The sequence below is a fragment of the Lytechinus pictus genome, chromosome 7 (genome assembly GCF_037042905.1).
Source record: "Lytechinus pictus isolate F3 Inbred chromosome 7, Lp3.0, whole genome shotgun sequence".
In the NCBI taxonomy this organism is placed as follows: Eukaryota; Metazoa; Echinodermata; class Echinoidea; order Temnopleuroida; family Toxopneustidae; genus Lytechinus; species Lytechinus pictus.
This window is the reverse complement of record NC_087251.1, coordinates 3899653-3916565: the sequence shown is the minus strand read 5'-3', so window position 1 is coordinate 3916565 and position 16913 is coordinate 3899653. Positions and strand designations below refer to the sequence as shown.

Here is a 16913-nt window from a genome sequence, read left to right as displayed (position 1 = left end):
AATAACAAAAATGCTGGTATGTTTACATGAAATTTCTGTCATCACCCGTGGAAACTTTGATTGATAACTAAATGAATATTCACAAATTTGATATACCACACCATATTTCAAACTTCCATATGGTTTAACGGCATCCCAAAACTAACAATTCGTTGTCTCACAATATATACATACTTAATGTTTTAAATTTACATTGAGCATTATGCATTAATATTCGTTGATAGACATCAATGGATCATGATTATTAATAGTCATTTTTCCTTTTGCCATTATAATGAATCATTACCCTTATTTCATGTATTTACTGTTATTTCTATCGTAATTTTCTTTCATTTTACGTTGGATTTTCTTGAAAACGAATAGATTATTTTGATAGGTTTATATGACCCATAAGAAATGGAAATGCACAAGCAATAAACCATTCAAATTGGCATTTGTCTTGTCATTCGTATACAAATATTGCTGTTCGGCGCTAGTCATTTTATTTTGATCTCCTCTATTTGCCTCGATTATTCAGGGCAAATTCTGTATCTACCCGTATAAGAGTGATGCTATTCGATTAACAACTTTAAAAAAAAAAAATCGTGTAATTTATTTTTTATTCTAATTAAGTTTGGTTCAAATTCAATGGCACATGTATTTGTATTTATTTGATTTTTACTGAATTAAAGAAAAGTTATTAGAAAATCCTGGCTTCTAAATCTACCTTTCAAATCAAACTGAGAAACTATTTTGCATGCATCGGTTAGGTCCATGTAGTGAAGGTGATTTTATACTTCATAGCGAGGAATCCAATTTACACATAATTTTTGTTTTGTAGTCGACTTTTCATTTCACTGTACACACATTTTTGTTTGTTTTAGTTTGTTGTCTTTATTGACCGTTCAGTTAAAGAAAAAAAAAAAAACAGGCCTACATAATCCGAAAAAATATACTTACAGAAGAATAACATCAAATTGATTGCAGCTGAGCATGTACATAGTACAAAAATTAAAACTGATTATTGAAAAAAAGTGTATGTGGTGATCAGTTTCCATGATATCATGTATGTATGGTAGGGTCCATGTATATATATCAAACTCTGAACTGGTTCAGTTACACAATGATTGCTCGTCATTTTTTAGTTTCACTTAATTTAGTGCAATTGATTTTTTTAGAAAGCTGATATCTTCTGGTATCCTTTATGGTGTACCTGGTATCCCCTTCCCCATCCTCCGATCCCGCCTCCGATATACCACTGGGGTGGGGTGGCGAGACAAAAGGGTCAAAGGGTATACAAAGTACCCCTCGCCCACACATATAAATATAACAAAGCGCGCGAAATAAAGCCGTGCTGTATAATGCTCACACGGATATACACACAACATTCCAACGGACGGGTAGTGTGTCCGTCGTCGTGTTGAAGAAACGCGGATAAACTCGCGATTATCGATACCTTAATTAAAGGGGTGATAATTGCACCCCTCCTTAGACCTTAGTTATTGTTTAGCCACAACACCAGACCCTGATTGGTCAAGTGTTGTTGATGAGGGCATATTTCTCAGCTTATTTAACTGGAAAAGCAGAAGAACATTTTCATTCGTTCCAAAGTCAACACAACTGAATACAGTGACTGTTCGACGCTTCCACTAAACTCTCCTGTCGATGTAGTATCACCGACCAGGCCATACGGAGATATATATACTACACACGCAGTAACATTGTCAGTTGAATTGCTACTTCACAAGATATTATCATTAGGTGAGTATCATACTTTACAACACTTATTTTTCATACAGGACATCTTAATGGCGATGAAGTACAGTTCAGTGAGGGATCGGATCAAGAGAATATAAGTTATATGCCACAAAATGTATAAAAATAATGGCGGCTGTTATTTCCCGATCTTATCTTCTTGCACTGTTGATACCCGTACCATGCATATTCATTGCATTGTAATGTATAACCGTTAACACACATGTCAGCCGTCATTACATTAGGAGCGTTTATTTATTTATATGCCATTATTAATCAATTATGTATCTATGAATTCTGTAATTTTATCATAAATGATGGTCATTGAATTTTCAATATAGAGCCTAATAATAGTATAATACAAGCCTTCAGGCAGATCATGAAATATGTCAAAGTGGTCTTGACTATACCTTTGTTATAAATCATGGAAAGCTTACTTTGTACCAGTATTTAGTTTCAAATTGTCCTCAAGCTAACAAATATTTTCTCTCTCTCTCTTGTCTTTTTACAGCTTCCATTATGGCACCCATCTTGCGTTCATCCTCCAGAACTGCACAACATGTAGCACCTGAGGTTACCACTGCTGATCCACCTTTCTCAGCCCTTACTAGAGCCGGGGAATCTCTCTTCATGTGCAGCAATAAAGAAGGTCACACCTGCTACCACGCCTGCAGAGGTCATGGCCGATACCCATTATGGAACGATGAAGACTTGGAAGATGATGTTGAGGAGGAACCAGAGCCAGAAAGAAAGAAGGATGATGATGATGTGTCTTCTTCAGAGTTCGAGTCAGATGAAGAGTGGATATCGGATGCGGATCGTGAAGGCGAAGAACAGTTTTGGAGGGAGATCCAGGAGTCTGTTGAACGCACACGCCAGGAACGAGACCGTCGCATCCACTACAGTGCAACTGATCTCCGCTTCCTTCCTGAGCCAGGTCGTGACGGCAGCGCCATGGAACATGTGAGAGAAGGTCAAGGTCCTATTGTTGGTGTTGTCCATACCAAGCCTCCTCCTGAGTACGTGTGGTACCTCTCCGATGATAGCGAATCATGGATGAGAGGGTCGCTTCCTGAGAGGCTTTCAGAGGAACCAGATGGTCTCTACCACCGCTACAAGTACCATGTCTGGGATCGCATCCCAGCTTCGGAAGTTCACGAGAGCGAGGAGAGTGATGATGACGATGATGAGTACGAAGACGAAGAATGGGAGGAGGAGATGGATGATGATAGGAGATCATGGAGTGATCTAGCTGACCAGCAAGAGCAGGAACAGAATTCGTGATGACATTGAACAATGAACATTGACTTTTTAAAGACAATTCAATCTGGAGAAAGAGACTCTGTCCAAGGACCATGTTGTTTCCAATTACAACAGCCAGTCTGGGTGAAAATTGATAACCAGTATTTATTGCAATTGCTTGGAAACAAGCATAGTTTATAATTTTCAATTTTTTTATTTCTTATAGCACTTCATTTATTTCTATTCAAATTTTAGTCATATGATCATCTCATGCATTCATCAAGTTCATTGGTGGTTTTGATTGATAATTATTCAAAGAATGCATTTTATTATATTTAAAGTCTTCAATTGCAGTAATTGTGGTAATTATACCACCTGCTTGTAAGCGTTTTTAACATTTTAAACAAAATATTTAAGCAAAAATTGCATTATATATTTTAGATAAGATATATTTGGGGCACTTTTTACTGAATTCAAGTTTTGCTTGAAGCAAACTAAATGATCTTGTAAATTTTCAAAATTTTTACCTCAACATTGGTTATAATTAAATCAAATTTTGCTTGAAGCAAATGTAACAAATCTGAATGAATTTTTACCATGCAATGATTGCAAATGGTATAAAAACTTATTTTTTTCTTATATACTTTACCTATACGGATTGGATTTCATTGGACACTTGTTATTGCATTTGGAAGCTTGTATCATCATCACTTTTGACATATTTTGACTGCAATGTATGCATAGCAAAATTGATACTGTACATGTATATGTAACTTTGTTTTTCATCTTACTGTATATTGATAGTAACTTTGGAAATTAAACTTTAATAATCAATTTATTCTGTTTAATCAGTTGATTCTGTTCTCATTATTTTGAATGCATTATGCTTTATTTAAGCCAAGTGTCTCTTCATAAATATAGCTAGGAAGATAGTAAATAGAAGTGGAGATGGGGGGGGGGGTAAAGAAGTATACATGTAAAGAGGGCGGGAGGGAGGGGGGGGGGTCACCGGCTCAGGGGAGGGGGTGAGTTTGTGAGATGGACAGGGGATTAGATACACATGTGCAAAATAAAGAGAGAGACAGAAGTGGTGTGTATGAGGAAGATGTGAATACGAGTAGTTGAAAAAAAAAAACATGTAAAAAAAAACTAAAATGAAGTTATGTGTTGAAGGAGAGAGATAAGAAATACAGAATATTTTAGTCATCAAAGAGAAATCAAACATTTGTGATAATGTATGTGTTGAAGGAGAGAGATAAGAAATACAGAATATTTTAGTCATCAAAGAGAAATCAAACATTTGTGATAAAATGAATGTGTTGAAGGAGAGATAAAAAGCAGAACATTTTTGTCACATATCAAAGAGAAATCAAACATTTGTGATAATGTATGTGTTGAAGGAGAGAGATAAGAAATACAGAATATTTTAGTCATCAAAGAGAAATCAAACATTTGTGATAAAATGAATGTGTTGAAGGAGAGAGATAAAAAGCAGAAAATTTTAGTCACATATCAAAGAGAAATCAAACATTTGTGATAATGTATGAGTTGAAGCAGAATTGATAAATTTTGAATGAAATCGGACCAGGAATAAGAAATTATGATCTAAAAAGATAATAATAGTGACAAGTGGCCAAGAAAACTCAAATCATGAATGTAGTTAAAAATCAGGAATATGAGGGTTTTTTTCTGGGCCCACATTCCCTCGAAGTCTTATTGTTCCATTTATGTCCTCACATGTATAGAAGAAAAATATATAATTCTGGTTATAACCTTTGGAAAATGACATTTCTCATGGAGAAATTGTCACCACTATGAATTCACCCATGTGAAAGGTCAAATAGACAATACTGCCATATTGCTTATCCTGATTCATTCAAACTTTCAACTTATCGGTTTCTCTTTTTTCTATTAAGAAACTTTCCACTCGGGTGGGATCCCTATTGAGGGATGTGAATCAGAGAAAATAGGAATGGAGAAAAGAAAAGGAAATTATCCAGTTAATTTTGATCAAAATCAGAAAAAGAGAACCGAGTGAATTGAGATTTTGCGAAAACTCTTCATTTGATTTCATTATTTTATTTATGATAGTTATCTAAGATTAATTAAATCATGTTTTTTTAAATCATTATGAATTGTTAAAGAATTTTTTAAATTCTATTTTTCATGGATTGAAAACGTCAATTTTTGCCGATTGAAACATGTTTGATATTGGAAATCGAACATAAAACACATGAATATGGCTAGCAGAGTACATTTCACATGTTTTCTGATGCTTTATCCATTGAAAATTAGAAAAAGAAAAAAATATATATGAATGAATAACTGTATAGTGGATATAACCGTATAGCGGATTTAGCTCCTTTTAGAACAAAACTCAAATTTGCAATATAATTTTACTAACCTTTCCCAAAAAAATCAAATGCGATATGTTGCATTCCCACGTCTAAGATACATATATTTGTATAAAAAATCAATTTGGTCAAAAGTGGATTTAGCCCCTTTTGGAATCAAGCTCTTCATTTTTCGGCAGGCCTATCCTTCATTTCCAATCTTCAAATCTATAATGACTGCTACCATTTTGGTGGATGCGACTGACATACAGACATGTACAATGTATTATTGTAAATACCATGCACTGATTTTACTTATTTTTGCATAGTGGCGTACCGTGAATCAAGGCATTGGGGGGGGGCACCAGCAAAAATTTTGAGTCAATTAGAGGGCGCGCGAAGCGCGCTCAATTGTCAGGTATACTGACCTAATAGAGACATTTTACGGACTGATGTGCCAATAGAACATGCCATTAAACGGATATGTATCTCACTGGTCAAATAATGCGAGCGCGAAGCGCGAGCTGCATTGTTTTTATATTTAGACCTAAAAAAGGGACATTATAAGCAAATTTTCTAATATGATACATACCTTTCTGACTAAACAAACAATACGAGCGCGAAGCGCAAGCTGGTTTTTTTTTTATGTATTGACCCCAAACAGGGACATTTTAAGGGCTATTTTTTAAGGAATTCATGAAGAGCATACATATCTCATAAATCCGCTGCGGATTTTGTTAAATTTACACATAATTACATGAAGCACATTTTGTAGTCATTGCAATCATGAACATGAACATCATGATACATATCTCACTAATCAAATATTGCGAGCGCGAAGCGCGAGCTGAATTTTTTTGAAATTCAGGTCTGAAGAGGGGTATTCTAAGGCTTGTTTGTAGGAATTTACTAAGACCATACGTATTTCACTTACCAAATGATGGGAGCGCGATCTTAACATTTTGATATTCAGACCAGAAAAAAGGACATTTTAAGGACTGTTTTTATGAAGAGCAGACATATCTCACCCCCTCCCAATCCACCAATACGAACGTAATCACGGACTGGAAGTGTGTTTAGACATAAAAGGGGGGAGTCACTTTAAGTAGTCATGAAAAAGAAGCATATGTCACTACATAAAACAATAATAACTCGAAGTGTGATGAAATATATTTGGTGTATATTGACTTGAAAATGGGATCTTTTTATAGTACAAGAGTATTATGCGAGCACCAGGAATGATGAACACATACACTGTAAGAAATGAAGTGCTAATTTAGCACTTACAGTGGTTGTATAGTGACTGCACTACGAGTGCTGATTTTCTAGTTCAAATTTAAACTAGAAAATCAGCACTCGTAGTGCAGTCACTATACAAGCACAGTAAGTGCTAAATTAGTACTTCATTTTTTACAGTGTAGGCCTAAGCAAATTGTTTCATAAAGTTATGAACAAAATATTTCTTATTTAATAAAATATGAAATATATAATAATGTAACACTATATAATGTACAATAATTTTTTTCTTCCCCCCACTACGTTTCTCCCCCCCCCCCTCCCCTCGTAGTTACGCCACTGTTTTTGCAGATGAGAAATGTATCAGTGCACCATATACGACACCGACCTTTCTGTGAAATAGCGCCCCCTGTAAACTCTGTTTTCATTCTATTTGGGGGGCAATTGCGCTTTGAAAGGTATGACCTAAATGGTAATGGGTCATTTTCTAAGCAGTAAGTTATCTATTTATTTATTTTGAACAAGATTGGTGTATTATAAGCGAGCAAAAAATGTGTTAAGAAAAATTCTGACATTCCAATCCAAAACTGTGCATATTTTCTTTTAAAATTAAGACCTTGTTGTTTATTCCCCCCAAAATAGTATCTAACTATATGCAAACTCAGTTCGCTGAGAATATTTGAAACAAGCCTATTGACCTGCCTGAAAAGGGGGTAATTTCAAAGAATGTTTATTGGGATTTGGGGAGAGGATACGTATCTCGCTTGTAAAATAATGAGAGCGAGGATTGCGTGTTAATTTTTTTTCTTAATTACCACTTTTTCGTTACAATGAACAGGATGCGTATCTTACTTTCTCACTGAAATAAAATAATGAAAATCGAATCGTGGCGAAGCTAGGATTTTTTTCCGGGTGCACTGGGGGTCCTAGCTTTTTAATGGGGGGGGGGCGATTTTTTCTGTGTGTGAAAGTGTCACAGGGGCGGATCCAGCTTTCGCCAATAGGGGGTGAGGCCCGAAATAATTTCCCCCGATCGGTCGCTCAAAATTGATTTTTGTTTCGTTGAATTAGGGGTAGTCCTCACAGTCACGTCTTAGCTATTTTCTTATAAAACAACATAATTATGAAATAATCTCATAGCCCTATATTAAAAGTGCGAGATATTTTTTTTTTAACTTTCATGTATTTTGTCCTGAAAATTTAACATTCTGGGCAATATTTGTGATCCTGAACAAGATGCGTATATAACTAGATAATTACCGCGAACACCAAGTGCGAGCAGAAATTTATATTTTAATGTTCTGGCCTGATCGAAAAGGGATCTGTTAAGGACTGTTTGCAGTTACCCATGAAGACGATACATATTTCAGCAATTAAATAATGCGAGCGTGAAGCGCGAGCTAAAAATTTGTGACATTCCGACCAATAAAGAACTTGTCATTCTAAGCACATTTTGTAATCATGAGAGGGATAGGTATGTAACTAAACGGTAATTGATGCGAGCGCGAAGCGCGAGCGGAAGAAAATTGATACATTAGACTGTTATGTCTATTAATACCATAATTAAATTTAAATATAAAAGTATTTGTATTTGATGTAATTTGGTAACAGGTAGTGGTGTTCTAATTATCTTTTAATCTGTTGTAATTATAATCTATTACATTTATGAACATGGTTTTTAATGCTAAGTATTCTCAACATTTATCTTAAACAAGTGTGGCACTTGAAAATGAAAAGAAATGAATAGATACATTGTAAATGATGATGAATCACATAAAACATTAATCTGTACACATTGGCAGATTATGCAAATCAACCGGTTTCAACTTGATCCGGTTGGGTAACTGGAAAAATTTCCAATTGGAAACCAATTGGAAGTAATTTCCAGTTATCCAACTGGATCCAGTTAGGATTTCCAGTTATACCCAACTGGTTCCAGTCAGAAGTCATTTTCGGGTTCCAGTTAGGATTTCCAGTTAGCCAACTGGTTCCAGTTGGTTTCAATTGGAAATTGTAACATTCCAGTTAAAACAAATTGAAACCAGTTGAAACCAATTAAAACCATTGGGAATCCAACTGGTTTCGATTGGATTTTGGTCGGGGGGGGGGGGGGGTTGGCGGCCCTTGATTACCGACATATCGGTAACGATTACCAACGACCGACGACCATGATTCAAGTGTTTCACATTCTCATCGGTCCTATTTTCTTAAGTCATACCCAGGGCAGTTCCAGATAGGAGGGGCGGGTAATATTTTCATTCACATTTCTCCCAATCTGCCGCAAAAATATGTTTTTCGTTTTCTTTAAATCATTTTTCTTTTCGTCTTTAGTCCTAATTAAAGACAGAAATTATACTGTATCGCATGAGGTTAATATATCATGCGAGCGTGAGCTATTTTTTTTGGTTATATAATTTTATTCGTACCTGAAAATTGAATATTCTAGGAAGAGTATATTAAATCATGAGCAAGATACTTATAGAACTAAATGATTCATGCCAGTGCGTTATTAAAATTGTTATATACTGACCTGCAAAAGTAGGATTGCAGTGACTCATGAATAAAATAATTATCTCACAAATCAAATAGTTCGAGCGCGAAGCGCGAACTGAAAGTTTCTTAATATCTCGACCTGAAAACTGAATATTATAAGCACATTAGGTAACCATGAATAGGATGGATATACATGCACAACTTGATGTCAGCGCGAAACGCGAGCTGAAATTTTGATTTTTTCCGACCTGAAATCTGGACATTCTAATCACTTGTTGTCACCATAACCTATAAGAGTATTTAACTAAACTAAACATGCGTGCGCAAAGCGTGAGTTGAAATTATTACTATACTGACCTGTAAAGGGACCTATTAATGACCGTTTGCAGTGACTCATGAATAAAATTTTCATTAGTTCATTTCATTTATTTTCCATTTACAATAAGTTTTGTTACATACATCTTGATATATAATCAATAAAACAAGGAAACTTGTTACATACATCTTGATATATAATCAATAAAACAAGGAAACTATATGTATAATTTAAATAATCAAGATACTATCAGGTCAGAAACTGAAGAAGCTCTTAAAAAGCGAAGCTTGCAGCCTCCTAATAAATATTCATATGATCAATAAACAAAACACAAATACAACATGGTAAAAATTTGAGCATGAATCCAGTTGAATGTATAGTTTAAAAAATACATATCTCACAAATCAAATAGTCCGAGCGCGAAGCGCGAGCTGAATTTTTTAATATCTCGACCTTAAACATGAATATTATAAGCACATTGTGTATAACCATGAATGGGATGGATACATAGGCATTACCTATTGATTTAAGCGCGAAACGCGAGCTGAAATTATGATTTTCCGACCTGAAACCTTGACATTAATTCTAATCACTTTTTGCCATCATAAACAATAAGAGTATCTAACTAAATTATTCATGTGTGCACGAAGCGTGAGCTGAAATTATTAATATACTGACATGTAAAGGGACTGTTTGCAGTGACTCTTGAATAGAACATTTATCTCACCAAACAAATAATGCGAGCGCGAATTTATTTTCTTTAAGTTTGTGACTGAAAACTTAGTAGGTTAACCACTTTTTGCAATCGTAATTATAATGGGTATTTAACAGACAATTAATGCGAGCGTTTATATACAGACCATAACAGTTCAGGCCCGATTTTTTTTTCTACAAAGAACATGGAATTAAGCACGAGCTGACTTGTATACAGAGATTTAGATCTAAAACAGGGCAAAGCAATTTTACCATTAACAGGATAAATACTATAGGCCTATCTAAACACTTGGTGCGAAGCGCTAGCTGATTTTTTTTTTATTTTAGACATGAAACCTGGACATTCTAAGCATATTTTGCGATCAAGAACATGATGGGTATTTAATTGAAAAATTCTGCAAACGCGAAGCGCAAGCTATTTGATTTATATTATCTAGGTTTTTTTTCTTTTTAAAAATCTATTTGGACTTATGGGACTTATGTTTTTTTATTTATTATTTATTTTGTTTTTTTTTAGAGCAGAGGACACCTTTAGATTCCGATCCCATTTGAAGTATTAGGGGCAACCGTCTCCTACCTTGGCCCAGGCTTCCACTGACACCCCTCCCACCCCCACCACCGCCTCGACACGACCCCCACGAAGGGGCTCAGCTCACCCCCATTAGCCGTTTTGCACTCTCGAAATCATCGGATCATCGGCGGATCTCCGCAGTGGGTTCGTGAGTGCGCGCGGCCGTGCAGTTCATACAGAGCTAGAGTGCATGCACCGGCCATACCACCAAAATACCAGTCCAGAGTTTAGCAGACGACGACCCACTACCATTTGCGAGGAAAGCTTTGCCGTAACGGTAGGCATCATGAAACTTCTCCTAGGATTTTTAGCAGCTCTCGTTGCTGTCGTGCAATGTTTGCCTCGGGAACAATTCTTTCCTTTTGGAGATGGAACCGCCAACAAGAAGCTGAGTAGGAGAAGCAAGACGACTCTTTCCATTACGTTCAGAGATCATTTTACATTTTTAGGAGAGGAGCAATCTGTACTTCATGTAAGTTTTTTTTTTACCAAAATGCTTTAATAAGTTACTACGTGTAGGCCTATAATATGGAACAATGCACTCATTGTATGACCCGTTTTCAGGTGGATTTCGTAAATCAGTGTGTATGTATCAGAATCATGATAATAAAGTTATGAGGAGGATCAAAGCCAAAGGTAAGAACCAGTTGATATGGGTTGTTTGATCTTAAAGACTTGAGTTTAATTTGGGTACCCAGGCCAGGGTATGTGGGCATTATTTCACATCACATTCACAAGAAGGTAGCCTTTGCCAAATGCCAGAACTTCAGTTCAGACGATTAAATTTATTAATTACAACGTGGTTTGGAGACTTTGAATGATTTATTTTCAGTCATACAATTTATTTTGAAGAGTTCCTAAAACCAACCATCAACAAATATACCAGTATTTCTATGTTGATTTACATATTAGATCAATAACCAATTTGTTTGCATTTTCAAAATAATGGAATTTGTTACGTCTATATTAAAAGAAAAAACAAGGGCACACATAGTTACCAAGAATAAATAGCATTTCAATTTATTTGATTGAATATATGATAAAAGATCACTATTTATACCTTGCTTAAGAGCAAAGGTGATGCGGTGTGCCTGGGTTGGGGATCGAACAATTAGACCAATCGGCCACGGCACCTCCACATTATTTTGATTCATGACTTTGACCTTTGATGAATCTTTGAAACTGTCACTGACAGGGGACAGGTATGATTAAGATCAACTTGAAAGTAAGGCCATCCAAATTAGACTTCTAGTACAGTGACATTGCACACAGTCTGTTTGATCCTATGTCATATTTTAGACACAAAATACTGTTCTTTTTATGCTCAATTAACAATACCATACATACCTGTACAATGGGTGATTTCAAGTCCGGTGTTAGTGTTGGAATTTGGATTGCTTTCCCTAACTCCAAAACCTATTCTGAGTTTGTAAAACTGATCCATATCACAATATTGACATCTCAACAACTAGTGAGTGATTTTTCAGGACCATCTTCATTTGATGTGTGGTGTTATACTTGTGTAAAAATTGACCTAACACCAACACCAAAAGGTCAACACCGAACTTTAAATCACCCATTGACATTAGGTCGTGATGTAACTGCTGGTGTAAACATGGCGGTGGGATGCATTTTTTCCAATATCTTTGAACCTTTTTATCATTGAGTTAAATTTTTCACATTTGAAACATCTTCCCCAGTGTGTTAGATTATGAATAATATGTGGGTCAGGGAGACTTGGCAAACTTGTTCTTAATACTTTTAGTCTTATGTAAATAAATTAAGTTTCAGGAAATATTAGGGCCATCTGCACCATCCCGAGTTTTCAAATTAGCGCGCTATTTCTGATCCGGCAAATTATCCCGATCTGAACAATCTCGAGATTATTTGCAATGGAGACGCAATTATCGCGCTAGTTCGTAGGATAAATCTCAAGATTGCAATCCCAAGTCAACTTAGGATTATTTGCAAAATAGCACGCTATTTTACGAAATATCGCACTAATTCGTAGGTGCAGACGCACTGGGGATTATTTATTCACGGCGTCAGACCATAATGCATCGATGCCTCGCTCGAGCAGGCATCGCTCTTCTTGCGATGGTGAGACGGGGTTTCTTGAATCTCGAGATTAATCGCGAAGAGGGCCGATCGGGCTAAAATCTCGAGATTGAGCAAACTCGGGATGGTGCAGCAACGCCTATTGAGAGGTATGAAAGTAGTGAACGATCAGTCATATATATTGTAATGCCTAGGGGCTGTTAGATAGACCCCTTAATCTCAAAGGTTAATCCTGTGCCAAAGAGTTCATTAAGTGTTTCAATGGAATTTAGATGGCCTCTAATCTAATCCAGTGTCTCGGAACACTGCATCTTGATTGAAAGGAAGACTTTTGAAAGTAAATTTTCTGACTGTGTACACATGTACATGTATGTAGTGTATGCTTGCTCTTTCATACTTGCTTGATATTTTTTCTTGTGGACTCTAGACTACTTTAGTGTGTATGTGTGCCCGACAACCTGTGTCTGACAGAAATAGCCCTACTTGTAGCTTCTTCTATGCTTTTCACACTGCACATATTTTCCTTAAAAAATAACCCTGGGGAATTGGTGGGGCTCAGGGGGGGGGGGTGTCTTAGCCCCACCAATATCCGAGGGTTAAGCTTAGCCCTCTTCTGTTTCACACTACGTTTTAGCAAAGTGGGCTAGCATGGTAAATAGTACGGTACTGGCCCTGCAAAAAAGCAGGGTTAGCTGGCTAATTGCGGAGCTAGCACTACAATTGCAGTGCTAAGATATACAGTGTGAAACGAAACTGGGCTAAGGAAAAGTGGGGCTAGGCATTAGCCAATCAAAGAAGTCGAAATTGCACGTTAATCACGCTCTGTGTGGCAAAATCATCAATATTCATGAGCTGTGCGATAGTCCGGGGTTAATAAAGACAGTGTGAAAAAAGAAAGAAGATAGTATGGGGTTAAGGATAATATGGGGTTAAGGAAATGCAGTGTGAAAAGCATATTGGTAGAGTATAGTAGACATTTGCATGGATTTGCCCTTGTTGTTATACTTTATCATAGAAATGTCAAAGTAGATGTTGGTAAGAAAATGTTAAAGTACATGTTTGTAATCATGAAAAACACTTGAAAAATTTGCCTATGATATGGTCAACTTGATTTTCCTGAAATTGTTATGTTTTTATATGTGAACTTTCCTCCCTAGACCTGTGGTTATTAGGTTTTTTCTTAATTAGAACATGATTAAAATCTGAAAGTTTATTGTATAGCAGTTAGTTGGTATGTGGAGTAATATGATTTTTTAGTTTGGACTAACTTATTTCATGACAATGATCAACATAATTGGAAGCTTCGGCTACATTTGCTTGCAGCTTAGGATTCATATTTATTTTGTGTATCTTTTGGGGTAGAGATGACTTCGACCAAATCTACTTAAATTACCCACAGGAAGTTTATTGTCTGGTGTTAGTCACTAGATTACCCCCCTTCCAGGACTCTACTTGATTGATATAGGGGTACACAATAGGGGATGTTCATTGCTCTGAAAGGGGTGTGTGACATACAGTAGTGCTATTGGTATCAAGAGAAGAGAAAAGAAAGGACATCCTCTGTCATTTTAGGGTCAGGTTTCAGGCATGAGAGCTCTACTATGACTCCATTGACATGTTCAATCAATAGTCCATGGCTTCAGCTGCCACAACTCAATCTTCTCTGATTGTTCCTCTTAAAAATGTAAAGTTATTTGACACTTTCCTGTTGTATTGGCGATTGGGCTGGCATATGATCATGATCCAGTACTCACTCCACTGGTAGGGAATTGTTCCTTGTTTTAATGTCTGTAAGACCAAGGGGCAGTTTCATAAAGCTGTTCATAAGTTAAAAGCAACTTTAAGAACGACTGGTGATCCTTTCTTGTGGTAAGAGCAACTTTAAGAGCGACTGGTACGGTAAACCTTTTTTACATGCTAAACCATCGCCAATACCATTTACCACAAGAAAGGATCACCAATTGTTCTTAAAGTCACTCTTAACTTGTGAACAGCTTTATGAAACACCCACCTTGCCCCTGAATATGAAGAATGTAATGCAATATTCTTCTTGTAGTTTGTGTAAGGTTGTCATGTTATGCAAGAAAGGTTTTAGGCCTACTTTTTTGTGCATCATTCAGTGAGGCTTTGTAAACTATATAATACCATTCTTTAACAAATATTAGCCTCGGACACATCTAAGTTTTATTATTTTATTATGGTTGAACTTTAAAAGTATGTAAGGAATTCAATTACTTTTCAGTCATCTACATTTTTATGCAGAAACTATTTGATACATTTTGTGTGTATTAGATTTATGGCAAGTCAGGAGATACTGTAAAAACATAAAACTTGACTTAAAAACCAAACCTTCTTTATTTCTCAAAATCAGTATGCCAGCAGGCCTTGTTACTGTGCCCTTCTTATCAACCTCAAATCTAAGAAATATCTTTGAATTCATATTGAATTTAATGGGGTCTTTTACCTCCACTAAAATATGATACACCTTGGGGAGCAATTACACAGCAGGGAGTTAACAAAAAAAAATGAGGTTGCTGTAATATATCATTGAAGTATTGTATGTCAACCCCACTTTGTCTCCTGGAAGTTTTGTGCTAAACTTCTGGTTGAACTTGTTTCATCAGGAATTCCATTAGACTAGTGAAGCTGAAATCAAAACAGATTTGGCTTTGAGGAGGGAGTAGGTCTAATGCATGATTGCACTCTCTTCTCACATGAGATATAAATATGTGTAATTGGATATGAAATTACTTATAATTGTAGCACGATTTGTCTGAATCTGTGAAAAGATTTGTTCATCAAATCAATGTATTGTCAGACTTGTAGAACCATTGTAAGAATTTCTTTTCCCATGCCGAAATGCAGAGGGAGTGCTGTGAGTTTCCAATTGAATGCTAGAATATAAATGGCAGTCAGTTTGTGTTGCAAAACACAGACACCGTGGAGCTGGCATGTTTTACAGGGTGGTGGGACAACAATAGAGAAGAAGTGGGTATTGTTCCATTCATAGCAATGGTTTGTAGCTTGGGCTGCTCCTCTGTGGTAGACTTTGTCAGTAGTAGCTTTGGCAGTAGTGTGAAGTGCTATAATGGTGAAGCTCTATAAACTCTTTGATAAGAGTGTATGAATAACATTAGGTGAACAGTAGTTCACACTGTCATGGAAATTTGGAAAGAGAGTAGTTTTCCATTTATAAGTTGAAAACTTGTCTAAACCCTTGGCAATGTTTCATTATTGTGAATTATACTGGTACATGTATACTGAAATACCATTCTAATCTTAATCCTAATCATACATAATCCGCTTGTTGAACACTAAACTCAGTTTCGCATGAGAATTATTTGATATATATTACATGTCCCTTTTTATTATTTTAAGCAATTTCTTTCATGTATTTTGAAACATTTTAATTTATAGTACCATTAATTTATCTTGATTATTGTGTATATTCACATTTGATTTCTTGTGAACTATTTTCCTAAGTTACTCTTACACTAGCCAGTTACTGATTTTACCTTTTTCAATTGCTAACACTTTATACAGAGGGTAAAACGAATTTTCTTTTATTAAATTGTTTTTAAAATACATATGGCATCATTATAATTTCGTATTGATGTTCCGCTCAACCTTCTCTGATGGTCTCATTGTATGACGGTCTAAAATCTTTAAAATACATTTTCTTTTAGCTTTTAAAATATTGTCTTAAATTACCACTATTACCTTGAGTATACCATAATATTTTGAATTTATAAATTTGATTGTTATTTCTTGATTCTTTTGTTATATATTGCTTATTTTTTAATTTAATTTTTTATTTTTAATTATAAAACACTGCCAATTCAGCTTTGAAGCTGCGATCACATGTTTTTAATAAATCTTTAAATCTAATAAATCTTTAAATCTTTACTAGTGACCCATTCAATTTTTGCCCCCCTTATAGCAGAGTGAGACTATAGGCGCCGCTTTTCCGACGGCGGCGGGCGGCGTCAACACCAAATCTTAACCGAAGGTTAAGTTTTTGAAATGACAGCATAACTTAAAAAGTATATGGACCTAGTTCATGAAACTTGGCCATAAGGTTAATCAAGTATTACTGAACATTCTGCCTGAGTTTCATGTCACATGACCAAGGTCAAAGGTCAAAGGTCATTTAGGGTCAATGAACTTAGACCACGTTGGGGGAATCAACATCAAAATCTTAACCTAAGGTTAAGTT

The 16913-nt window shown here is 35.8% G+C and overlaps 2 protein-coding genes across 2 annotated transcripts in view; both read left to right on the top strand.

Annotated features, from left to right (window-relative positions):
• Positions 1–1350: 1350 nt before the first annotated feature.
• On the top strand, positions 1351–3810 carry LOC129265123 (uncharacterized). The gene is made up of 2 exons (XM_054903112.2): positions 1351–1740; positions 2246–3810. The coding sequence occupies exon 2, from the start codon at positions 2254–2256 to the stop codon at positions 3016–3018; it is 765 nt and encodes a 254-aa protein (XP_054759087.1). The 5' UTR covers positions 1351–1740; positions 2246–2253; the 3' UTR covers positions 3019–3810.
• A 6937-nt stretch (positions 3811–10747) lies between these two features.
• Positions 10748–16913, top strand: part of LOC129265600 (nidogen-1-like) — a 42975-nt gene continuing 36809 nt past the window's right edge. The window contains exon 1 of the mRNA XM_064101704.1: positions 10748–11111. Coding sequence (XP_063957774.1) covers positions 10830–11111 — 282 coding nt within the window. The 5' untranslated portion in view covers positions 10748–10829. The remainder of the gene's footprint in view (positions 11112–16913) is intronic.

Coding starts and splice junctions, on each gene's coding strand:
- LOC129265123 (XM_054903112.2), top strand. CDS start 2,254: ATGGCACCCATCTTGCGTTCATCCTCCAGAACTGCACAACATGTAGCA.